The sequence below is a fragment of the Somniosus microcephalus genome, chromosome 12 (assembly GCF_052327205.1).
Source record: "Somniosus microcephalus isolate GS21.2 chromosome 12, FLI_Smic_1.0, whole genome shotgun sequence".
NCBI lineage: Eukaryota > Metazoa > Chordata > Chondrichthyes > Squaliformes > Somniosidae > Somniosus > Somniosus microcephalus.
The window spans coordinates 102,444,148-102,469,881 of NC_140998.1; the positions used below are offsets into that span (position 1 = coordinate 102,444,148).

Sequence of the window (25,734 nt, forward strand, 5' to 3'; positions counted from 1 at the left end):
TGTCCTGGCCAATATTTATCGCCAAAACAACATCACTAAAAAACCTATTATTTGGTCATTATCACATTGCTGTTTGTGGGAGCTTGCTGCGTGCAAATTGGCTGCTGCATTTCCAACGTTACTATAGCAACTACACTTCAAAAAGTAAAGCGCTTTAGGACGTCCGGTAGTTGTGAAAGGTGCTATATAAATGCAAGTCTTTCTTTCTCCCCTTAAATGCATCTATACTATTCGCCTCAACCACTCCCTGTGGTAGCGAGTGCCACATTCTCACCACTCTCTGGGTAAAGAAGTTTCTTCTGAATTCCCTATTTGATTTCTTGGTGACTATCTTATATTGATGGTCTCTAGTTTTGCTCTTCCCCACAAGTGGAAACACTCTCACTGTGTCTACTCTATCAAAACCTTTCATAATTTTTAAGACCGCTATTAGGTCACCCCTCAACCTTCTCTTTTCAAGAGAAAAGAGACCCAGCCTGTTCATTGTTTCCTGATGGGCATAATCTCACATTTCTGGTATCATTCTTGTAAATGTTTTTTGCACCCTCACCAGTGCCTCTAGAGCCTTTTTATAATATGGTGACCCGAACTGTACACAGTACTCCAAGTGTGGTCGAACCAAGGTTTGATACAAGCTTAGCATAGCTTCTCTACTTTTCAATTTGATCCCTCTAGAAATAAACCCCAGAGCTTGGTTTGCTTTTTTTATGACCTCATTAACCTACATCGCTACTTTTAATGATTTGTGCATTTGCACTCCAAGCTCCCTTTCCTTCTCTACCCCATTTAGATTCATATTTTCCAAGTAATATGTGACCTCCTTATTTTTCTTACCAAAATGCAATACCTCACGCTTATCTATGTTGAAATTAATTTGCCAATTATATGCCTGTTCTGCAAGTTTATTAATGTCTTATAATTTGTTGCAGTCCTCCTCAGTATTGACTATCCGCACCCCACACCCCTCCCCAATTTGGTGTCATCTGCAAATTTAGAACTTAGCTTTTGATTCCAAAGTCTAAATTGTTAATATCTATTGTGGGACCCCACTTTCCACCTTCTGCCATTCTGAATAGCTACCCTTTACCCCTACTCTCTGCTTTCTGTCTTGCAGCCAGTTAGCTAACTATTCTGCTACTTGTCCCCTGACATTGCATGTCATAGAGCCATACTTTGTTAACCACTTTCTCAATATGTCCTGCCACCTTCAGGGACCTATGCACATTAACTCCCAGGTCCATCTGTCCCTGCACACTCTTTAAAACTGTGCCATTAGTGTATATTGCCTCTCCCTGTTCCTTCTGCCAAAATGCATCACCTCACATTTCTCTGTATTAAATTCCATCTGCCACTTGTCTGCCCATTCTGCTAGCCTTTCTATGTCCTGTTGCAGTTGATTGGTATCATCCTCACTGTTTGCCACACCCCCAAGTTTGGTGTCATTGGCAAATTTAGAAATTCTACTCTGTATTCCAATATCCAGGTCATTTATATATATCAAAAAAAGCAGTGACCCCAGTACTGACCCTTGGGGAACACCACTGTCTACCATCTTCCAGTCTGAAAAACAGCCATTTACTACAACTCGCTGTTTTCTGTCCTTAAGCCAATTCCTTATCCAAGCTGCCACTGACCCACCTATTCCATGAGCCTCAATTTTGTTAACCAGCCTTCCATGTGGTACATTGTTAAACGCCTTCTGAAAATCCATGTAGACAACATCCATTACATTCCCTTCATCAATCCTCCCTGTTACTTCATTAAAAAATTCAGTTAGATTAATCAAACACGATCTGCCTTTTACAAATCAGTGTTGGCTCTCCTTAATTAGCTTAAACCTCTCCAAGTGCCCGTAAATTTTTTCTTTGATCATTGTTTCTAAAACTTTACCAACCACTGATGTTAAACCAACTGGCCTGTAGTTACTGGGATTGTCCTTACACCCTTTCTTGAACAATGGTGTCACATTTGCTACTTTCCAATCCTCAAGCACCTCCCCCACATCTAGGGAAGATTGGAAAATTATGGCAAGCCCTTCCGCTATCTCCTCCCCCAATTCCCTTAGCAACCTGGGATGTAAGCCATCTGGACCATACGACTTGTCCACTCTAAGCATACCCTGACCTTATTCATTAAAAAAAAGAAAGGCTTGCATTTATATAGAGCTTTACATGACCACTGGATGTCCCAAAGTGTTTTACAGCCAATTAAGTACATTTTAGGTGTAGTCACTGTTGCAACGTAGGATTCGTCTATTATGTGGCACCTTATCAAAGGCCTTTTGGAAATCTTTGGTGGAGATTGAAGAAGTATATGCTTGAAAGACACAAATATCTGGTTCAGGTCACCGCGGGTAATGATTGATACACTATCATATACGATAAGATGCTTAGACACATAACGGAAGGAATGGGGAGCGGGCAGGGAAGTGGCTTTGAGCCCAAGATCAGCCATGATCTTATTGAATGGAGGAGCAGGCTCGAGGGGCCAAGTGGCCTATTCCTGCTCCTATTTCTTATTGTTCTTATGTATCTGTGGCAAACCCAAATTTGTACCAGATGGCATTGTTAATGCAAATATGTATTGTTTACTAAAGTACTGTAGATATTTAATTGGACTATTGTATTGTTGTAGTTAGCATAAATACAAGTTGTAGTTGTTGTAGTAGATTTGTTCTATTTTGAAATTTTGCTAATATGATTATTGGGATACTCGCATCCAGTGTGGTATGGGTTGTGGGAGCCCATAAAACCCTCCTGCCATATAGGACTAACCACCCTATCGGCTGGTAAAAAAGATGGTTATGGCCATGGAAGGAGCGTTAACGCGACCAGTCAAACTGTTAATCAGCTTGTGAATCCTTCCACTACTTCCCACTGTTCCCCAAAGGGAAGAGCAAGAAGACACAGAAAGACATCGACAGCAAAACCCTATTCTTTTCTGTCATCTCTAGACAAATACTGCAGAACTCCCAGGTAGTCTACCTAATAAACCAAACTGCATAAAATTAAAATTTACTGAAGTGTATAAGAATGAATTGATAAATGCATGTGATTGAGTTGTGCTGAATTGAACTGATCCATAATAGTCTGAGGGGGAGAATAGTTGACCTCAAGGTGATGATGTGTCAGTTAAATCTGCATAAATTAGCAGACAATGGGTTGGTGTTCATTAGCAAAATGGAAATGCAAAAACTTGGGTGATTGTAGATCACAGAATGTTTTAAATCCCCATGAGGCTGGCATTAACAAAATTTATTAGTGAGATGCATCTTGGAGACACGTGATTATAAGTTGGAACAGGTTATTTTAGTTCAAAATAAACTCATTGGTAATTTTATATTTGGAATATTGTGTGAGGTTTTGTGTATCCAGTTTCCAAAGGGAGGGCATTACAAATGTGAGGTCTGCCTTAGATATTTTCGTTATTTTACAGACAGCAAGTGAATGTGCAGAGTGATAGTTATAATCAAAACTCATTTTCTTCACTTAACTTCAAACCCTTTGTTTAGAATAAGATAAATAATGAACCACACATCCCTGTCCAGGTTAGTGGGCTAAACACACTTGCTTTTTTGTCCTGTTTAGCATTGAAATGGACCAAAGCTTACATGGGCTTGGTTGGCACTAGTGCTACAATAAATTACCCCGGCCTTTCTTGCTGTTATCTCAGTAGACAATCACCAACTCTCCTCTTTTGTTATTTTTGACTGCAGGAAGTGGGGGGAGAGAGCTGTCTTTTTGCCTTTTATTTATTCTCGGGATGTGGGCGTCGCTGGCAAGGCCGCCATTTATTGCTCATCCCCAGTTACCCCTGGGAAAGAGGTGTGCCTTCTTCTTTATAGCAGTTGTTTGATACAACCGAGAAGCTTGCTAAGGCACTACAGAGCGCAGTTAAGAATGAACCACATTGGTGTGGGAGTGCAGTCACATGTAGCCCAGACCTGCTAAGGACAGCAGGTTTCCTTCCCTAAAGAACTTTAGTGAACCAGTTGGGGTTTTTAACAGCAATCTGCCAGCTTCATGATCACTTTTACTGATAGCAGAATTTTCTTTCCAATTTTTTTTGAACTGAATTTGAATTCTCAAAATGCCATGGTGGGATTTGAACTCACTTCATAGGAAGTTTGACACATGATAACAAATTAACTATTGTCCCCAGTTGTGTAAACACATCTTCAGTGCCTGGCTCATTAACATATAAACTTCTTTTTGTCTTAGTAACTATATCATTTGATGAATTTTAAACCTGTGTGAATTTACTTGAATTTTAAACACAGCACTTAAATATAACTCATTTCTAAATAATTTCTATGGAAAAATGGGCAATAACCACGAAATACAAAAGATGCAGGTGACTCTGTGACCTACAAGTTATGAATTGAAATTCATGGAATTTAACTTGTTTTCAATGGAGAAAAGAATATTGCGAGTGAAGATGATTTCGCTCTTTAAAATGGTGATGCAGGGTTTAAGAAAATAACAATTGTACCCTTTCCCTACCTCACTGATGATGGTAAAACTGCAGTAGTAACTATATCCTTCTCCTGACTTGCTGATGATTAAGCTTCCTTGCATTTATAAATGGGGCAAGAGGGACCTGTACAAGAAAGAAAGACTTGCATTTCTATAGAGCCTTTCACAACCTCCAGACATCCCAAGGAGCTTTACAGCTAATGAAGTACTTTTTTGAAGTGTAGTCACTCTTGTAATGTAGGAAACGCGGCAGCCAATTTGCGTACAGCAAGGTCCCACAGACAACAATGTGATAATGACCAGATAATCTGTTTTTATGTGCTGGTTGAGGGATAAATATTGGCCAAGACACCAGGGAGAACTTTCCTGCTCCTCTTCAAAATAGTGCCATGGGAGTGGGACCTCCACATGAGAGGGCAGATGGAGACTCGGTTGAACGTCTCATCTGAAAGATGCTCCGACAGTGCAACAGTCCCTCAGTACTGCACTGGAGCATCTGCCTAAATTTTGTGCTGAAGCCTGTGGATTGTGTTTGAACCCACAACCTTCTGACTCAGATGTGAGAGTGCTACCGCTGTGCACAGCTGATACCTCTAGGTGGACGGGTTGCACCTAAACTGTCTGGGACCAATGTTCTCGCAGGGAGCTAAACTAGTGCTGTTGGGGAAGGTTTAACTAATTAGGGAGGGGGAGGGGAACTAGGACGAAGTATCAGAGAGGAAAAACAAGGACTGGGAGCGACAAGCAGCATTTGATTAAAGAATAGTATAGAAAGAGCAGAGATTAGACGGAAGAGAAATGCAAAGCAGACCAAGGTGGGTTTGAAGTACATATGCGTAAATGAATGGAGTGTGCCAAATAAGGATGGTGAACTGCAGGCACAAGTTTCCATATGGTGTTATGATATAGTGGCAATAACAGAGACGTGGCTCAAACACCCTGATCAAAAAAGTTCTTCTGTATGCAGGAATGTGAACTTAACACTCCTGGGTACAATGTATTCAGGAGGGATAGAGAAGGAAAAAAAGGATGGGGTAGCAGCATTGATCAGTTACTGTTACAGCCCGGGAAAGTGATGGTGTGCTAGAGGGTTCAAAGTCAGAATCTATTTGGTTAGAGTTAAGGAGCAGAGCAGGAGCTGTTAATGCTGCTGTGTGTATACTATAGTCCACCAAATAGTGGGAAGGGTATGGAGGAGCATATCTGCAAGCAAATTTCAGAAAAATGTGAAGCTTGATAATGGGGTCTCTAATACAGACTGGGAAAAAAACAGTGGCAAAGTCAAGGAGGGGAAGGAATTCCTGAAATGCATACAGAAGAACTTTTTTGATCAGGGTGTTTCCAGCCCAACAAGGAAGGAAGCAAATAAAAACAGAAAATGCTGGAGACACTCAGCAGGTCAGGCAGCATCTGTGAAGAGAGAAACAGAGTTTACGGCCCAGAAATTCAGGTCGGGGGCTTCCCGCGGGTGTAAGCCCCCGACCTGCACTTACCTTGCACGCCGGCCATTGAGCTGTAGGGCCCCGTGGAATTCTGCTCCAGGGCCTGGCCCAGCTGCCGGCGCGCTGTGCTTGCATGTCCCAGGGGCGTAGTTAGTGCGATGCGTCCCCTGGGATCACGTGAGCCATGGGCAGCCAATTGGAGGAGGGAAAAGCCCATTCATAAGATTGACAGGAAGACCTGTCTAAACTTATAAATACTACGGGCCCCAAAATAGCAGTAAACCTTCTGTAGCCTGGCGAAATGGAGCAGCACAGGACACGAACTTTCGTTTTTGGGGTTTTTTATTCTGTATTAATAACTTGGGTCTAGTCCCAACCTCAGTCCCACACTCAGAAGGATCTGAATGCTCTGGCTCAGAAACAGCCTCTGATTCCTGTACATCTTGGGCGTTACCAACAGGATCATTGTTTACTTTTTCCTCCTGAGTTAACTCTGGATAGGTGACTTCCTCTACCACAACAAACTCAGTATCAGAGGGCTCTGGCAACGATTCTGTCAAAAGAGTGACAGGGGGTACGGTGACAGGGGACTTGGTTCTCGTCCGCCTAGGCTCAGGGACAGGGGTAACACATGGCCTAAGATTAACTCTATGGACCCTTTTTAAAGGACCGCCCTCTACAGGCTCAACTGCATGTGTAGTACCCTGTACCTCCACCACTCTGTACACAGTAGGACCCCACGCATCCTGAATTTTGTTCCTACCCAAAGGCCTGTGTCGTAAGTATACCAACTGACCCACCTCAATGGTTGGACAGTACACTTTGTCTTTGTTAAGTTCAATTCTTTGAGCTGATTTCTTTTCAGTGTACTCTCTTGCCCTTGCATGTGCCTCCTTCAAACGCTCTTGGTGGACAACCAACCACTCATGTTTCTTGTCTAACACTTGCTCCTGACCTAATAAAGCATCTACAGGAAGGTGTGGATGAACCCCGAAAAGCAGATAGTACGGTGAGTAGCCAGTCGTAGCATGGGGTGTTACATTGTAGGCATACACCAACTCAGATAAGTGCTCAGGCCAGCGGCGCTTCTTTTCTGGAGGCAGTGTACGCAAAAGATCATGTAAAGATCTGTTGAATCTCTCACATTGAGCATTTCCTTCTGGGTGGTGTGGGGTAGTGCGGGTTTTCTTTACACCATAAAGCTTACACAGCTCGGCAATGATTTCACTCTCAAAATTTCGACCTCTGTCTGAATGCAATCTTTCTGGGACCCCATACTTCATGAACCACTCTTTGAGAAGGACTTTTGCCGTGGTATCAGCCTTTTGGTCCCGAGTAGGGAAGGCTTGTGTGAATTTAGTGAAAACATCGGTCACCACTAACACATTCTCACGACCATCGGAGGCCGGTTCCAGCATGGTGAAATCTACAGCAACTACTTCAAGGGGCCGGGAGGCTAGAAATGATTTCATAGGGGCATGTATCTTGGGGTGGGGCATTTTTGTCAAAACACACCTCTCGCATTTCTTGACCCACTGTTCCACATCCCCATACATCCCAACCCAAAAACATCTCTGTCTCAAAAGGTTCTGTGTGCGCTCTATTCCCTGATGGCCCATACGATCATGCACACCTTCAAGCACGACTTCTTTCAAACAAGAGGGCAGTAGTAGCTGGTGACACTCACCAACATGGACATCCTCGATTACACGGTACAACAAACCATCTTGCTCACAAATACGGGGCCACTGCTTTAACGTGGATAATACTAGCTTGGATAACTGCGACCTCTTCTTGTAAGTTGGCCTTCGCTGCTCACCCCAAAACTTCCTAAACACGCTGAGGGTGGGGTCTGTGTCCTGAAACTTACGTAGTTCCTCTTTAGAGTAACCGGGAAGTGTTGGTGTGTTACCCTGCAACTCACTACGCTCAGTACTTTCTTCTGCGTCCGAAACACGGATCTGTCTGACTTTACAGCACTTGACTCCTGCTGTCCCTAAGTCTGGTCCTAGAGCTGTTCCCTTGTGAGTGACATTACATATGGCCACACAACCATCATAGTCCGCATCCCCACTGTCTGACTCGGGCTCCCCTGCTAACGGCTGCCTAGAGAGGGCATCTGCTGCTGCATTACAGCGGCCTGGGCGGTACTTGACGTCAAAGTCAAAAACAGCTAACTGAGCCACCCATCTTTGCTCAACAGCACCTAACTTAGCTGTAGAAAGGTGACACAGGGGGTTGTTATCTGTTATGACAGTGAACTTGGAACCTAGAAGGTAACCTCGAAATTTCTTTGAAACAGCCCATTTGAGGGCGAGGAACTCTAGTTTCATACTGCTGTAGTTTCTGTCATTTCTTTCAGCATTACGGAGCCTCCTACTGGCATATGCTATCACTCTCTTCCTATCTCCCTGCTGCTGGTGGAGGATGGCACCTAATCCTAGGTTACTGGCATCCGTCTCTACAATAAAAGGCTGAGTGAAATCTGCGTAACCTAACACTGGAGCACTGATCAGCTTTTCTTTCAGCTGTTCGAAAGCAGCTTGGCACGCCGCTGTCCATGAACCTTCAAACAACCGTTTTGCTTTTGCTGGGCTGTCTTCCCTAAGGCATGCATTGACTACGTCATGGAGAGGGCCAGCTCGTTTAGAAAAATCCTCAATGAACCTCCTGTAATAACTACAGAAACCAAGAAATGACCTCAGATCTTTGACTGTACTGGGGACCGGCCACTTCTTTACGGCAGCAATTTTCTCTGGATCTGTCCCTATACCCTCCCCTGAAATTTGATGCCCAAGGAACCTGACTTCCTGCTGCAGGAAGTGACACTTTTCAAGCTTTACTTTCAAACCTGTCTCTTTCAGTCGTCTTAGAGCTGTCTCAAGCCTCTCTAAATGGTCCGGGAAGGTCTGAGAGAACACAAGGATGTCATCTAAATACACTAATAGGATGTGGAACACTAAGTCGCTCATAGTCGCTTGCATAAGTCGTTGAAAAGTCGCAGGTCCATTACAGACACCAAAAGGCATTCTGAGGTACTCAAAAAGGCCAAAAGGAGTTGTAAAAGCAGTCTTAGGCCTGTCACTTTCACGAACAGCAACCTGGTGGTACCCACTTGCAAGGTCAATGGTCGAGAAGAACTTTGCACCATGAAGGGCATCAAAACTCTCGTCAATGCGGGGCAAAGGAAATGCGTCACGTCTGGTTTTTGAGTTTAGTTTCCTAAAGTCAACACATAGTCGTATGTCTCCATCAGTCTTACGAACTACCACTATGGGTGAAGCGTATGAACTATTGCTCTCCTGGATGACACGCTTTCTTAAAAGCTTAGTGATGTGGTCCCTCACCTCTTTGTACAGTGTAGGTGGGATACGACGGTATGGCTCTGTAACTGGTGCGTCATCTACCAAGTTAATCTCATGCTCAACTTTATCAGTGTAGCCTAGGTCCTCATCCTTAAAAGCAAATACTTCCGAATACCTGGCTAAAAGTGCACCTAACTCTGCTTGTTGGCCCTGTGTGCCACCTATGTGTAGTTTGTCCAAAAGCAACTGAATGTCTTTGTCTGTCATCTGTCCTTCTTGTCTGCCAACAGTTACTTCCTCTGTGTCAGCGGAGATGCGTTGAAATCGCACCTCACAGGAGTCCTTGTCTACACACTCTGCCTGAGTCGGAATACCAAGCCTGGTCCTGGGGTTTAACCACACATCCTCCTCAGAGAAATTTACCACCTGCACTGGAAATAAATGTCCCTTTGATTCAACTAGAGTGGGGACAACTACCAGGCCACCTGGCAATGGTGTGTTACCTGGCTCCAACAGCATTTTAGTGCTGCCACCTGACTGAGTTTTAAGTCCCTTTACGTAGACTGTAGCTATGGAAGACGCAGGCACATGTACAGCACCCCTACCAGCTACACGGACAGAAGATGACTTTGGAGTGATGTTACACTGTTGTACTTGCTGAAATGCTTCCCTCCAATCTGAATCCAACTTTCCCCCTAGAGTAGTGTCAAACTCAGCATGAACTAGTTGTCTGCATCGGCTGATGATGTTCATACCAATAAGACCTGGTGCTGCAGGCTGTGACTGCTGATGCTCTTTGACTACCAGGAAACCACATTCGGGTAAGGTTATGCCCATAGTTTCAACGTCTAACTCAAGGTAGCCCAAGTAGGGAATGTCCAACCCGTTGGCGGCAGTGATCTTAAGCCACCCGGTTGTAGGCAGCATATCCTCATCCCTCCCAAGTAAGTGCTCTCTGAAAAAAACTTCAGTAATAGTGCTGACTTGGCTCCCGGTATCCAGTAAACAGTTAGCAGTAACCCCCCCAATCTTGAGATCTACTACTGGACATTTACCTACTGCACGGTCAAGAAATCTGTCACGAATACCAGTACTGTTCTGAGAGCCTGCAGGTTTTCCTCGCATTGCCCGGCTCATGGCAATCGAGGGAGTTAGTTTTCCTGCACCCCAGCCAGCATTGGTGGATGTGTTTGCTACCTCGTGCTTCTGAGGACACTGTTTGGCAATGTGCCCCGCCCCGTTGCACTTAAAGCAAATAGGCTGACCTTCATCAGTGAACTTTGGCTTGGCTCTAGGTTTCCCAACCTTGTCATTACCCGTGTTTTCCTTCTGTAGAGCAAGACCCCGTACTGCCTCTGTTAGTTCCCCGATAGCTTTACCCTGTTCCGCCACCACTTTAAGAACATCCTGTAAAGTGACAGCCTGGCTGCCTGGCACCCCAATGGCAGAACACTGAAGATCCCTCCCCGTACTGTCACACACTACATTCTTGCTCTTTGCAACTTTAGTGCTACAGGGCTGGTCTTCTAAGGACCATAAGACAGCTTCCTCACGTACATCGAACAGGGTAGACTGGGGGTTGTCTTGTACAAACTTGCGCAACTCTCTCCGGAGTGAGGGATCTCTAACACCATCAACAAATCTGTTTCTGACAACCCGTTTTGTGTCCGGCACAGCATCAGGTGATTGCTTTACCAAAGTTCTAATAATCTGAGAGAGTGCATGTGAGTATTCTTGGAAACCTTCACCCTCTTCTTGCTTGCGTCCATAGAAAGTTTCTAACAGCTGGGACTCACTGCGTTTTTCGGTGAAAGCCCCCCTTAGGTAACTGAACAGGTCACTGGGCTGCTTAGACTCTCCACCCAACCGTAACCTAATTTCCTGTAGGGCTGCCCCCCTCAACAAAGATCGAATGAAATCTACCTGCTCTGCAGGAGTCTGATCTCTAGCTCGTAGTACACTTTCAACCTCTTCAATGAACTCATCAACTGAATGACTATCTTTAGATACCTCACCACTGAATGGTTGGATCTGACGCTCTCTGGGTACATACACATATGACTTGGTTGCCCCATTACCTAGAGTGGCAATAATTGCCATTGCTTGGTCATGGTTTTTTTTCAACTCTGAAATCTGTGCCTTGAGTTGATCTATCTGGTTGCCCTCACCCACACTCGAGGTATTGTCCTCACCATCCGAATTGTGAGCTCCACCCGCCTCCTCAGGAGGATCTAACATTTTGACTCAGTTCACAAGTCCCTGACAGTCACTGAATGGGATGGCCGCTGTGACGATTCTTCTCCAATGGTGTCCCTCCTCGGTGCCTTGATGGGTCCTCTCCCAGATTGGTCCTGGCGCCCTCTGGATCCCGTCTGTCTGGTCTGGTCCTCCTTAGCAACCCCAGGCAGCACTCTCCGTCCGTCTCCAGGTCCACTTGGCACCACACCGCTCTTCCCCCACTGCCGTATTTTATGTAACTTTCCCAAACCTGAGAAACTCCAAGCTAACAGACCCCACTCCTGGTACCAAAATGTGTAGCCTGGCGAAATGGAGCAGCACAGGACACGAACTTTCGTTTTTGGGGTTTTTTATTCTGTATTAATAACTTGGGTCTAGGTTTAGGATGAAATTGTAAATACATAAAACACAGTCGACAAAATACGGTAGTGGCTTGCTGCAAAACAGAACATGAGGCAAACCACAGGTGAAGGCAGTTAATTAACTAACAATCATTATACAAAACAAAACATATCATACCATACATTCGTATGTCCCGTTATCACTTGTCACCTCTTACAAGCAAACAGAAAGTATTAAACTCGTTCGAAACGTAGCCCCAAGGACTCAACAACAATTTTAACAAAGGTTAACACCAGCACATGGTGGGACAATCTACAAGCATCCCCGTGATATCGAGTGATTTGGGAAACAATATCACTTTAAAACTATGTCTGGCTGCACTAAATGCTGTTTTAGTTGTACTTTACGCAGACTAAGTTCATTTCAAAAGTCATATTCACCCCAACTCTCCTCAGAGCACACCCCCCACGCTGGATCTAGAAAATGGAGGCTGTGAAGAAAGGGGAGGTTCCTTTGGCATCACATGGCCTTACCCATAACCCTTTTCTCCTTTTTTCAAATTCTAAAGGGGAAAATGAACCGCGCCATCTAGTGGACTTAAATATTCACTGCATTTTCCCACTTGGCTACACTTCAAATACATTTTTTTTTTAATCACACGTTTTAAATAAACTATAACATTAAATAACTATTTTAAACAATAATTTAGATTTTTGAAAAAAATAATTTTATATTCTAACGGGGCTAAAAATAAACTTACCTTGCTTTAAAGTATTTAAAAATAATAAACCTGTGGAAAAAATGTTTTAATTTTAATTAATTGACCACTTACCTTGCAAAAAGCAGGCCTTACGCCTGCTTTTTAAATGTGTAAATCCTGCAGGCTTACCCTCCCGGGAAAACCTGTAAAAAAAAACCTAAGTTCAAAGCGCACGCGCAGCCTCTCCTGCGCGTGCGTTTGACCTTTCAACCCCTTCGTTCAGAGGATCGGAAGTGCCGGTTTCCCACGCATGCGCAGTGCATGCAGAAAACCGGCACTTCCATTCGGCCTATGGGTGAGTACCCCGTGCGTACTCACCTGTGGAGACCTGAATTTCTGGGCCAATGTTTCAGGTTGATGACCTTTCGTCAGCTTGATAGTATAACAAGGTACTACATAGCTGGAATCAATGCTGATGTTACCAGTGACAGCCTGGTGGCTGCAGTATAAATACTCCCTTTAAGACTCACATGGAATTTTATCAAATGATTTAGCTAGAATTCCCACAGATTTATGATTTATGACTTCTGCTTCAACCTCCTCTCCTCTCCTTTCTTCCCCACTGCTTCTACACTCTTGAGATGAACATTGATAATACCCTGTAAAATGCTGTCAAGCAATTTCTCCACTACAGATTTTAGGCTATTCCTATAATTCCAGGAATTCCACATTGATTATAAAGGAGTTAGTTAAGAATGGGTTTGTAGGTTGTAAGAATAAATACACAGACAATGAAATACTGTAGGGAACATTGTGGTTTCTGTGCTGCTTGGACAATGGAGATGTTATCAGTAGAATCCAACTGGTTAGTATTGAATAATGGAAAGTGTAATTATATTCTAGAAGTTTTGCTCAATTGCCTTTGTGGGTTAGGGAGAAATTTGACAGACCCTTACTTTTTGACATCTGTTTATTAACTTTCTTCAGAAGATTAAATAAGTAAGGAAGAGTTCGTGAGACATCAAATTGTATATGATCTGTTGAAGGAATAGGCTGGGTGACCTTTCCTTGTTCTATCATTTCTTTTTATAAGTTTTGGATTGCAGTTTTAATATTTCAGACTTCAGCTTTGTAGGAGCTAAATTTCAAATTCACTAAAGTTCAATATGAATACAGAGTCTGCATTAACCTATTAAGCTGTGAAACAGCAAAATCACAGTAGAGGTATTTTAGTAAATTTGCATTGCTACAATAGAAGCCATATATCCCCGCTTGTGCTTTAATTAAAGTGTTATTTGTGTACTCTGTTGTGGTTCATGTCTTCATACTTATGTTTCTTTTTATGTTAGAGCTATAAAGTTGTGATTAATCGTTTTCTAATTTCAGACTTATTTATGAAGGAATTCCCATATCAGAAGTGATTCAGGAAAATGTACAGGATGGTGTCAGAATTTTACCACCACTTTCACCAGAATCTCTGTCTGAATGGCAAAGAATTGCAGAATACTACGTGGAGAGACCCAGAACAATGCTCTTTGGAAAATCAGTAAGCAATTAAAATAGCAATCTTTGTTGTACTATCATGATAAAATACTGTTGCACTTAATCACAGGCTTTGGCTGTTTCCACAACTTCTGCTGAAGGTAAGTGTTTTGTTCACAAAATGGAAGGTTATCTATTGAAAGGTATTATAGTTTATGATAAATAATTAAATATTATGGGATCAAAATTTCTCAGAATTTCACTGGTCTACATTATTTGGCAAGACACTGGCAGAACCCCTTAAAAACAGTGGCGTCTCATTTGTGCTGGGTTTGTGCCATTTCCAAGGATTTCCTATTTGCCTTGTAGGGAGCAGAACCTTCATCCACCCTTTACAAAGCAAATGCTGGCAAGGGGCAGAGCCAGGTGCGGGGTCTCCATGCACTGGGAGTTTCCGCTCTCTTTGTATGCATCAAACACTTTTTCTCATTGTTGTCTGTAAGACTCTCGGGGAAAAATTCAGTTGGTAGCGCCTCCCGTTAGCGCCTTAAGAGAGTGCTAAGTGGGACGCAAAGCAACTAGCGCCCGGGCGTGGCGATATCTGAGCCTCTCGCGAAATTGACCGGACATTTTGTGGTGGCGCTAAACAATACCGCCCGATCTCCTGCGGACACAGATCTTGACGTAATTCGAGAGTGCAACGCCCTTGTGATGCCCCGGACTGGAAATTGAGTAGCGCCCCCCTCCTTTCCATCTGGCGCAACCAACGACAGGTTGACTGGAACACTTCCCAATCGCTGTGGGGCTGGGGGGGCGCTATTTAAAGGGGGCCTCTTCCTGGATTTTGTGTGGTAGCCATTTTTGCACCACTCATTCTGAGAGAGAGAGATAGATTTTGAGAGAGATAAAGAGAGAAAGAGAGACTTCTGCATTGAGTCAACGCTGTCTGAGGTAATTTTGGCTTCTGACCATAACTTTGCAGGTACTTTCTTTTTGACCTTCATAACTTTGATTGCCTAGATACTATGGGGGCTGCAATGGATGGGAACGTTGTCCTTCTCCATCACATTCGGAGGGCACAGCGATGCAGAGAGAGAGTGGCAATCATGGCCAGACAGAGGAGGGCCAACAGGCCTCTATACAGGAGACCTTACCCTCCCAGGGTTTTTTGCCAACAGTTCTCCTACATTAATATGTCTGAGGAGCAGTGTTTGCGAAGGCTGCGCTTCAGCAAGGAGGTGGTCACTGAGCTCTGCCACCTGCTTCAGCCAGATCTGCAGCCTCAACTGAGGAGCAGGACGTCTCTGTCGGTGGCAGTGAAGATAACAGTGGCTCTCAACTTTTAAGCCACCGGCTCATTTCAATCAGCTACTGGGGACATCGCCACTATCTCCCAGTTCGTGGTGCATTGCTGCATCCGTCAGGTAACAAATGCCCTCTTTAAAAGGAGACGAGAGTACATCTCTTTCCCCATGACCCCGGACAAGCAGCAAGAACGTGCAATGGGCTTTGCGATGATAGCGGGCTTCCCCATGGTGCAGGGCACCATTGACTGCACGCATGTGGCTTTGCGTGCGCCACAAGAGAATGCCGAGGATTTCCGCAACCGAAAGGGCTTCCATTCCTTAAACATTCAGTTGGTCTGTGACCGCAGACAGCTGATACTCGCTGTCAATGCCCACTTTCCTGGCAGCAGCCACGATGCCTTCATCCTGCGCCAGACTTCTGTGGCAGACCTTTTCCAGGCACCGCATCATCCAGGAGGTTGGCTTATCTGTGCACCTGGCTGATGACACCGCTCCGTACGCCCAGCACCCCTGCTGAGCTACGATACAACGAGAGCCATCAAGCTACCAGGAACATCGTTGAGCACACAATTGGCGTGCTCAAGCAATGGTTCCGCTATCTGGACCATTCTGGAGGAGCCCTTCAGTACTCGCCTGAGCGAGTCTCCCACTTCGTTGTTGTGTGCTGCATGCTGCATAACCTTGCAATCCTCAGGACCCAGCCAATGCCACCAGGCATTGGAGCACCAGCAGAGGAGGAGGAGGAAGAGGAGGAGCAAGATGAGGAGGATGATCATCAGCAGCACCAAGGCGGGAGGGAGGCACACAATGTACAAAGTGGAAGGGCCGTCCGTCAAAGGCTCATAGCAAGTCGCTTCTAGGCCCTCTCTGAGGAAATGGCTTCTGCCATTCAAACAACCCGAATGAAGCCATCCCGCAACCCCTAAGCCGGTCAAGGCAACAATGATTGCAAAGACCAAACATGTACATTTTGAATACAGACACTCCTTTATTTGACAAACTCTGTGTGTCTCATTTCCGCATGACAAACTAATAGAAAGAAACACAAAAAAAAGCAGTCATTAACATAACTGGCTCTCACAACCTGGAGACAATGTCCAAAACAGTTACAAAAATTTGACCACGAACCTCGGCCTTCAATAAAACAATGAAAACATTTTGCCAATCCTCCTACTTTTTGCCCTTCGAGTGTGATCTGCTTCCCTTGCGAAATTCCCCCCTTCCTACCCTGCAGCTCCTCCGTAATGGGACCCCAGTGGCTGGGGGAAGGCTGCTGATTGTCACAAACTGAGACTGCAGATGCCCTTGAAGGACGGCCTGGACCAGCTCTGGGCCTGGAGGGCCCAGCTGCTGACTGCACCAACTCTGCATGGGCGGCAGCAGTTTGTCCTACAGGTGGTGGCAACAGCAGTGGAGAAGTGCCAGTGGTGGCAGCAGGAATGCTGTCATCTTGAGAGAGGACAGCAACTCCCTGCTCAACCGACACACTTGCACTCCCACGGGGCAGCACTTCAGCATCCGGAGCAATCTGATGGAGCAGAGATTGCTGGTCTGCTGCGGCGCGGTGAGAGCCCTGGGAAAATGTGCCCGATCCAGCGAGAGTGGCAGCAGTCAGTGCTCGCGTGGCCTCAATCTGCGTCTGCATGAGACCAGCCACTGACTGCATTGCAGCACTAAGCATTTGCGTGGCAGCCGCCTGTGGTACACCGAAGTGCTCCACACTCCTTGCCAGTGATTCAATCGATTCGGGCACCCTTGCCACTGCAGCCATGAGCTCAGTGTACCTGTGCTCCGCCTGGGCGCTCATTTCAGCGAGGACCCGCTCCTCCTCTGCATCCAGTGCAGCAGGACTCGAAGCCATACTCTCCCTCCGGGGAGAAGGCCCCTGAGCTTCCCTACCCCCATCGCGTTGCTGCAGCCCACTGGGTCCTGGAGCTTCACCCTCATCAGACCATTCCCCCCTGCTCCCCTCCAGGGAAGGCGTGTTCCCACTGTGGGCATGGGCTGCCTTGGTAGAGGGTGGCGCTGATGGTCCGGCTTCCTCTTCCTCCTCGCCTTCAGCTTCACTCCCACTGGCAGCTTGAGGGCCTGTCTCCTCACCTGGTGAATCACCATCTGAAAGCAGGGAGGTACAAGAGTGGCTTTAGCGTGAGGACAGGGTGGCAGCAAGGGAGGCATGAGTGCAGTGATTTAGTGATTTGGATTGAAAGTGTCAAAGGCTGGTGTTGTGAGGAACAAGTGGAAGGAGAGAGGACAAAAAGGTGATGACCTTACCATTGCTGTCCAGAATGGGGTCGGCGTCTCCAGTGGCGATGGGACCAATCACCCGGCTTGCCACAATCCTGTGGACGTGCTCCTCAAGATCGCTGAGGGGTTGCAGCTGAGGCCGCCCACCACCGGTCCGTTGCTGCTGTCTCCTATTATGAGACAGTTTGGCCTGCAAGAAAAAGGACGGCGTCTGAGTAAATATGCAGCCATGGTCTTGCCTGAAATGCCTCCCATGGTTGAATAGCCCTTACTGTATGCAGCCATGGTCTTGCCTGAAATGCCTCCCATAGTTGAATAGTCCTTACTGTATGCAGCCATGGTCTTGCCTGAAATGCCTGCCATAGTTGAATAGCCCTTACTGTATGCAGCCATGGTCTTGCCTGAAATGCCTGCCATAGTTGAATAGCCCTTACTGTATGCAGCCATGGTCTTGCCTGAAATGCCTGCCATAGTTGAATAGCCCTTACTGTATGCAGCCATGGTCTTGCCTGAAATGCCTCCCATAGTTGAATAGCCCTTACTGTATGCAAAGTGTGGAATGTGTGTGTGTGTTTGATGAAAGGGCCATAGGTGTTGGATGAGTGTTGGGCATTGGGGCTTGCAAGACCCTCTGGCCATAAAGTGAGGTTGAGATGGAGGGATGGGGAGGTTTTGAAAAAAAGGCACTCACCCTGACGACCCGAGTGAGGTCGTTGAACTTTTTGGATATGGGTCCTAGGCACCATGCTGCTTGAGGAGACTCTCTGAGCCACCTCCCTTCACACTCTTCTATATTCGCATGGCAAAGGCCTCCTGCCACTCTTTGCGTACAGAATGGATCTTCTGCGCTCCACCCCGCGAACCAGAGCCTCCGAGGCCTGCTCACAGAAGCGCTGCGCTCGCTCCCTGGCCCTTTCTATAGTGTCTGGCTGCTAGATTTAGCCACAGGTCTGCCCAGGCCGAGATTCAAGGCTCCAATGAGCAGGGTGTGGCTGCAGAGCAAGATCGACCCTCCCCTTTAAGAACTGACCGGCACCAGTGTGTCTGTGTTCAATCGCTAACTGACAGCACCTGCGCTGCATCCGCCTCTGAGGTAGCGTCTCGCTCCTCGGCCTTAGCGCCTTAAGACAGGTGTGAAGCGCCTGATTTAGCGCTCCAATCACCTCCAGTGGCGATAAAAGCCAAGTTTGCTGTCGGAGGTGATAATTAGCGGCAGGCGCTAAACTTTGCGCACTGCCAATAATGGCACCCCATATGGGGCGATACCGAATTTTTCCCCCTCTTCAGGGGATCTTGGGACTCACATTCGTACAGACGTGTAGTCTGTATTTTTTGAGTATTACTGTCACTGTCATTTTGTGAATTTTTTGGATAGTTATAGAATTCTAATATGTGAGTTGAAATTTAACAAATTATCATTCGCAGCTGTTTGGAATAAATATATAAATCCACATTGTTATAGGCTATTTGCTTGGTCAATATTGAAAGTTCTAAATGTTTAAAGTACTCTTGCTGTTACAGTCTCTGCAATTATATTATGCCAATCATTTTTTCATGATTTTATTTCAATGGTGCATTTTACAATTAATGAAAATTGGGTCAACATTTTATGTTTGTCTTCTGATAGTCAATGTGTCACTTTGTAGAGATTCACGTATCTCTGGTAAACAGGATCGAGTGCAAACCAATATGGTGGGTATATTGTGTTTAATCGGAGTTTAGGACAGAATATAACACACTAGTAATACAGCAAAAACATACGACCGTGACAAGCAGCTGGTACCGGACCCGATCGGACAGACGGCTGGCATGTGTAAACAGTTCTCTGGCTTCTGGCCTCTCTCTCTCTCTCTCTCTTTCTCTCTGGAGCCTCTGATGGTGAGCATGGGAATCCTCTCAAAAGAGCATTTGACCAGCCCAACTTCTCTTTGCAACTTCTGTTTGGCTCTCCCTTCCACCGTCTGTGGGCAAGCCCTTGGGGTGTCACTTTTTAATCTCTTTTTAGGGGTGGGCCTGAGGCCAAGTTATTGACAAGACCATTTAACCTATAGAGGTGCCTCTAAAACTTCATCAACCAATGACAGCTCAAGTTCTTTGTCCTGGTTCTTGGATGAAAGCCCTCCCCAAAAGAGGGTCTCATTACTTCATCCAATTTATCTTTCTTGTTTTTACATTTTGAAGGTTCCTCCATTGGAATCCATCTTATCTCTTTTGGCTCTATCCTCCTTAACCCAGCAAGTACAAGGCTGTCCCTCTTAATCATGGCCCCAGCCAGAGCTGTCGCACATTAGCCAGTCGCTATCTCACCTTCATCTAGCAAATGGCCCATTCTAAGATGGATACCTTAGCCTCCTCAAATTCCTTTCATTCTATGTCTTTTCCTAATTAACTTTTAATTATCTTCACAAGCAGTTCTGCTAAACAAACTCCAAATTCTATCTGTGGAGATTATAATATGGTTATTAATAATAATGGAAGAAACATAGGTTGGGCCTTCACTGGTTAAATTAAAGATACATTAACAAAGTCAAAACCCTAACACAAACAACAGATAACTAGCCTGGCAGGGCCATCCTATGGGCCCCTGTGTGGAATGTTTATGTTTCACCTAATCTAGCTGATTACAAAGACTATTTCAAATTCTAATGCAAGCTTTCCAGGAAAATGAAACTTATCATTTAACCAGTATTATTCATGTAGCCATATACATTTTTAGGCACCCCTAGTTTCTAACAGTCCCCACCTTGAGAGGGAGAAAACTCTATTTCGACCTCTCATTTACGAACCTCTACCAACCGTGCCAACTCTAAATTATTGGTTCGATGGTTCAATCGACGTGTCAAGCATCTCAAATAACAAGACATTATAATTAGAACTATTAAGACCAGACATTGAGCAATTACTAGGGCTGCTGATACCATTCTTACCCAGGGATGCTGGCTGGCATTATAAGCTACTTCCCACCACCTGTGGTCTCCTAACTTGCTTATTGCTTTCTCAATTTGGGCACTGTCTTGCTGCATTTTAACCAAATGTTTCTGCGCGGTACTACTTCTTTCAATGATAGACTTTAAACTGAGGGATAGTGGTGGAATTGGATGTCCAAATTTTACCACTGCCTCTAGGGCCTCCTGCTGCATAGTAATATTTACTGGTATTTGGGTTATATTGTGAGTTCTTACGGGAATCAAATGGGCATTTCCTACTCTAGTCATTTCAAGAGGTCTTAAGCAGAAGGTTGGCCGTCTGACCTGACAGATGTCTAGCCCGTGGGTATATTGGGTAGCAGAGGTGGTCACACAATAACGTCCCTGGCTTAGATAACTGACCAGAGTGTGGTTATTGCCCCATGTTTGTACTTGGGATAGTGCAAGTAGGTGATTCTTCATCTACAGTGAACCCACATGCTGGTATCCCAGGCTCAAGACTGTCACATCTACACATTCATGATCCTTTATTCTTAGTGCAACAATCCAAATTAGGGGCCTTCCAGGTCATGCCCTGCTTAATCAAGTAGTGTGGATATTCTGCATACTGTTTGTGTACCTTCCCTTCCATAGATCCTATTGATTCGACCTTGAACACTTCCCACTTATTTATCTTGTTCAATCGGGACAACCATAGGACTACTGGTATGAGAATGCTGTTGGGGTCTAGATAATAATTATTCTCCCCACCTGGGCATGGTAATTTGGCATAGTAAGCTAACCCATGTTTCCTAGCAGTACACCATGGTTCAGTCTTGTTAAACCATTTCTTTAAATGTTTGTCATTCACAAAGTTGGGTATCTGATTATTTTCGATGTCTGTCAGACCCTTCTGTACCTGATCCAGTAGGAAACTCCTATACATAGCACAAGTGATACCCTTAGAAAACTGGTCCTTACTTCCTGCAGATTCTTTGATTACCTCATTAACCTTGTCCTGAATCTCTTGAAAATTGTGTACCATTTCTAAGGTTGTTTTTAGTGCTTCTTGCAATTCTTGAATTTGGTCTGAACCTCCCTTATTTATTTTGGTTAAAATTCCCTTCAATTGTCCCCTCATAGCCTCATCATGTTCCCACATTGATTCTATGGCCTAGAAATTCGGTGGCGCCCTGTTTGGGGCGCCAAGCTCGCCTGGGCGCCAGAATTACCGCTCCGGATGGAGCCGCAAGCGCCAGCCGGAAATTCAGTTTCAGCGCCCCAAATGGAAGCGGGGCGCTGCTTGAAGCACCCCGCTTCCCTCTTGGGGCACTGCAACTGAACATCGCAGCGCACCATGCCGCAGCGCCACATGCTGCGGCACGGTACGCTGTGGTACTGCAGGCCTTCCTCCCCTTCTTAAAGGGGAGGGGCCTGCACCAGCGCGATCGGAGATCGCGAATGCCGGCAAAAGAGCCCGGCACCGAGGAGAATTGCCGGGCTCTTGGGACACAGCCGGCACTGCCCGGGGGGGGGGCTCAGGAGGCCGGGGACGGCGGCGCGAGGAGGTGCTGGCAGGCGGCCAGCAAAAAAAATGGCCGCCCCGCACCTCCCCTTTAATTAGCGCCACTACCGCCGCAGGTAGGCCCCCCTGAACCAGTCGCAAATTGCGACCGGCGTTACAGCGGGGGGCGTGACCAAATATCGCGATCGGGGCGGTAGCGGGGCGCTGCGCACACCGATGACGTCATCGGTGGTGGCGCAGCGCTACAGGCTAATGCCGCCATTAGCGCCCCGCTAAATTTCGCGGGAGGCATGGCCAGTGGCGCTAAACCCACTAAGTGCCCTCTTTGGGTGCTAACTGGTGGCGCAGCCCACCGAATTTCTAGGCCTATGTCTATTCTCTTCCATGCAGCTGTGCCTGCCATGGCTCCTATTCCTAGCCATTCTCCTAACCCTCGCTTCCTTCTTGACTTAGTCATACCGTTTTCTCCACCTACCACTGGTTCGTACCATTGTCCATCAATTGGGGGCCAAGATTCGTCACTGTCTTTTTCCGCATTTCTTTCTACAAAATCCTTAACTATTTGTCTCACCAGATAACTGTAAAATAGCTCATGTGCGTGGTTGCACAGGCCCTTTGGCATTTGGACTGCTGAAAGATTAAATATCACTGGGACAATCTCATATCCAACATCATTATACAGGCTCTCATGGGTTCGAGTTATTACCAAACCATTATCGGGACCTTCTGTTATTTTGGGACAGTTTTCTTTCTTGTTACTGGTTTTATTTACTGTGATCTCCTCTCTCTTTTGTGTTATTACAACTACCCCTCCACTACTAACACACCATCCCGCACAGCATCGTGGGTTATTTCCCGTATTATTTTCTTGCCACTTGGCTTTCCACTGGTATTTAGCCTCATGCCTCGGCCAAAAGGACAGCCAATTCAAATCATAGTTCGTAATGTCCCAGTTTTCTTCATAGGGTATTCCCATCAGTCCAGTTTTAACCAATGCTGTGGATACCTTCCGGTACCATCCCGAGGCTTTGCCTTCCGGTGCCTCTGGGTTGTATCCCTCTGTGCTGCAATGTAGTTGCACCTGAACTCCATTTCCTTCAGGAACCAAAAGGTGGTGCTTCCAAGTGGTAACCGTCGGTAGATGTACCACACATTCCTCGCATATGAATTTTACTTCACATATTTCCTTCAAAATTCGACATGATATACCCTCGCCATTGGTATTGTAGTATTCCACCCAGCTCATAGAGATTGGAGGGGTGTCCGAGTGTCTTATGAATATGATGACCCCCAGCAGGAGGGTTCGATGACTGATGCAGTGTGCGACCTGTTTCATTATCATTCTTAACAGGTTCTGTAAGGCAAAATATGCAATATTTATTCTTTCACAGTTTTCAACTGATTGATATGGTACCATTTAGTCACCTTGGCCCTTCCCTTTTTCCCAGGGAATTGCACCAGATAAACTGAAGGACTGGCCCTGTCAGTAATCGGGAAGGGGCCATTCCACTTTGTTTCGAAGCAATGTTGCTTCTTCCCATAGTTTAGTACCATTACAACATCTCCCACTTGATGCTTAAATGGTCAGACCTTCTTGTCGAAGTATTGATTTGCCTGTTTGTGTAGCTACAAACATGTTAGTTTGTTCTATGTTCTCTACCACCATTTTTGGTTGGCAATTCCCTGTACTAAGGGTGTGGCTGAAGGGGTTAACAGATGGGCTGGCATTCGCATTAGTCGCCCGGTCATAGCCTGGTAGGGTGAGATACCCGTTGTGCTATGCGGGGTGGATCTAATAGCCATTAGACACATTGGCAACATACTGGACCATTTGGTGGGGTGAACTGCACAAAATTTGTTCAACATAGTTTTCAGAGTTCGGTTTCCTCTTTCCACCACTCCAGATGATTGTGGGTGATGGGAGATGTGAAGTTTATGCGAGATACCCATTATCCGTTGTTATTTGGTAAAAATTTGGGCGGTAAAGTGTGATCCCTGATCACTATCAACTTGAATTGACACTCCCCACCTGCAGATCACTTCCCCCAATAAAAGGCGAGCTGCTGTCAATGCGGTGTTTGTTTTACGTGGGGCCCTATAAAATCAATTTGAAGGTGGGTCGACGGCCCATCGGGAGGAGGGGGACTGCGCAACAGTGCCCGATTAGTGTGGGCACTTGGATTGTGCTCTAAACAGGGCAGACAACAATTCACCCTATGAGTGACATCTGTGATGCAATCGGGATACCATGCAAATTTGCATAGTTTCTGAACAGTTGCATCAGCTGAATAGTGCCCTCCTACTGGGTGTGAGTGCAGGAGGTCAAAAATTTTGGGTGCCATGGATGGGGGAACACAGAAAACCAGGAGATCAGATGATAGCCACCGCATGCGAGGGTTGAACATTAACAGGGGAGCAGCTTCCCCAGACTGATCCGGAGCCAATTGTGTGTCGGCAGCCCATGGAGGTAACGGACATCCATTCTGATGCCATGCAAGAACAACTGCACAGTGGGAATAACTGGACTGGAGGGAAGGGAGGTCGATGCCCCCACCTTGGATACTCGAGACTGATCTTAAGGGAGGGGTAAGGGCTTGCCAGAGGTCACCGTTAACAGCAGCATGATCTGCCAAGTGAGTTACCCTGGGTATGTACATCTAAAGAACGTGAATGGGACTTTACCTTACCAACATAGACAGGGGCAGATCGTGAATTTAAAGAGTCCCAAAGGGAAGCAAAGAGGTCTGCATGGAGCAGGGTCTTAGTATCGACAATATAAAAATTATTCCTAGCATACAGCGGTAAAGATAACAGTGTTAATCGCATAGCCACTATCTGACCAGACATTAACCAGTATGTCATGAGTAACTTGGATTGCTGTCACCAGGTCTGCTACTTCAGCATATTGGGCAGAGTGGGGAATGCATTTATACTTAAATTCTCGGTCAGGCATGACTACTGCAAATCCAGTAAGGGGCTTTCCGTCCCTGTGATAGGATGACCCATCAATGCAGATGTTCTAGGCGTCACTTAGCGGAGTAGGAGAAACGGGGTGACGGTCGAACTCCAGTGGTGGAAGGGGGCACTCATGGCTTCCCCCCTCGTACAGTAGGAGCTGAGGTAGTAAAGTTGTCTGCCTTGGCGTTATTTCCAAATCTCTCTGAGTTAACAGAAGCGTCCAGTGACTGAGTCGGACAGAGGACACCAAAATGTCCCCTGGTTTAAATAGAAGATTCAAAGGGGTGTGGGGGCTACGTATGATCGTTTTGTTCAGCTCAGTAATAAACGTGAAGTGTTTGACTGCCCAAAAGGTGGCTAGCAGATGTCGCTCACACACAGTGAAATTCTTTTCCACGCCATTCAAAATATGGGAGGTGAATGCGATTGGCATAAGTTTACTCTGTACCTCTTGTCACTGAACAGCAGCAAGATTTTGATCGGTGGATCCCACCTCCAGCTGGAAAGGCTTATCTCGATCAGGGCTTGTCAGGCATGTGGCTTGCATAAAAGCAGTTTTAAGGAGGGACACAGCCGTTGTATGTTGATGGTGGATAGACAATGGCAAACATTTAAAGATTGCATGTTTGGCATAAAAATAAAACAAAAAAGGTGACTCAACCGTGGCTAACAAGGGAAATTAGGGATAGCATAAGATCCAAGGAGAGGACACATAAATTGGCCAGAAAAAGCAGTAAACCTGAGGATTGGGAGCAGTTTAGGATTCAGCAAAGGAGGACAAAGGGATTAATTAAGAGGGGGAAAATA

At 45.7% G+C, this 25,734-nt stretch overlaps 1 protein-coding gene across 2 annotated transcripts in view; it reads left to right on the forward strand.

Annotated features, from left to right (window-relative positions):
- The window catches only part of ttc6 (tetratricopeptide repeat domain 6), a 649,897-nt gene that overhangs the window by 181,673 nt on the left and 442,490 nt on the right, over positions 1-25,734 (forward strand). For both annotated transcript variants that reach the window (XM_086003340.1, XM_086003341.1), the window contains exon 7: positions 13,889-14,048. In XM_086003340.1, coding sequence (XP_085859466.1) covers positions 13,889-14,048 — 160 coding nt within the window. The remainder of the gene's footprint in view (positions 1-13,888; positions 14,049-25,734) is intronic.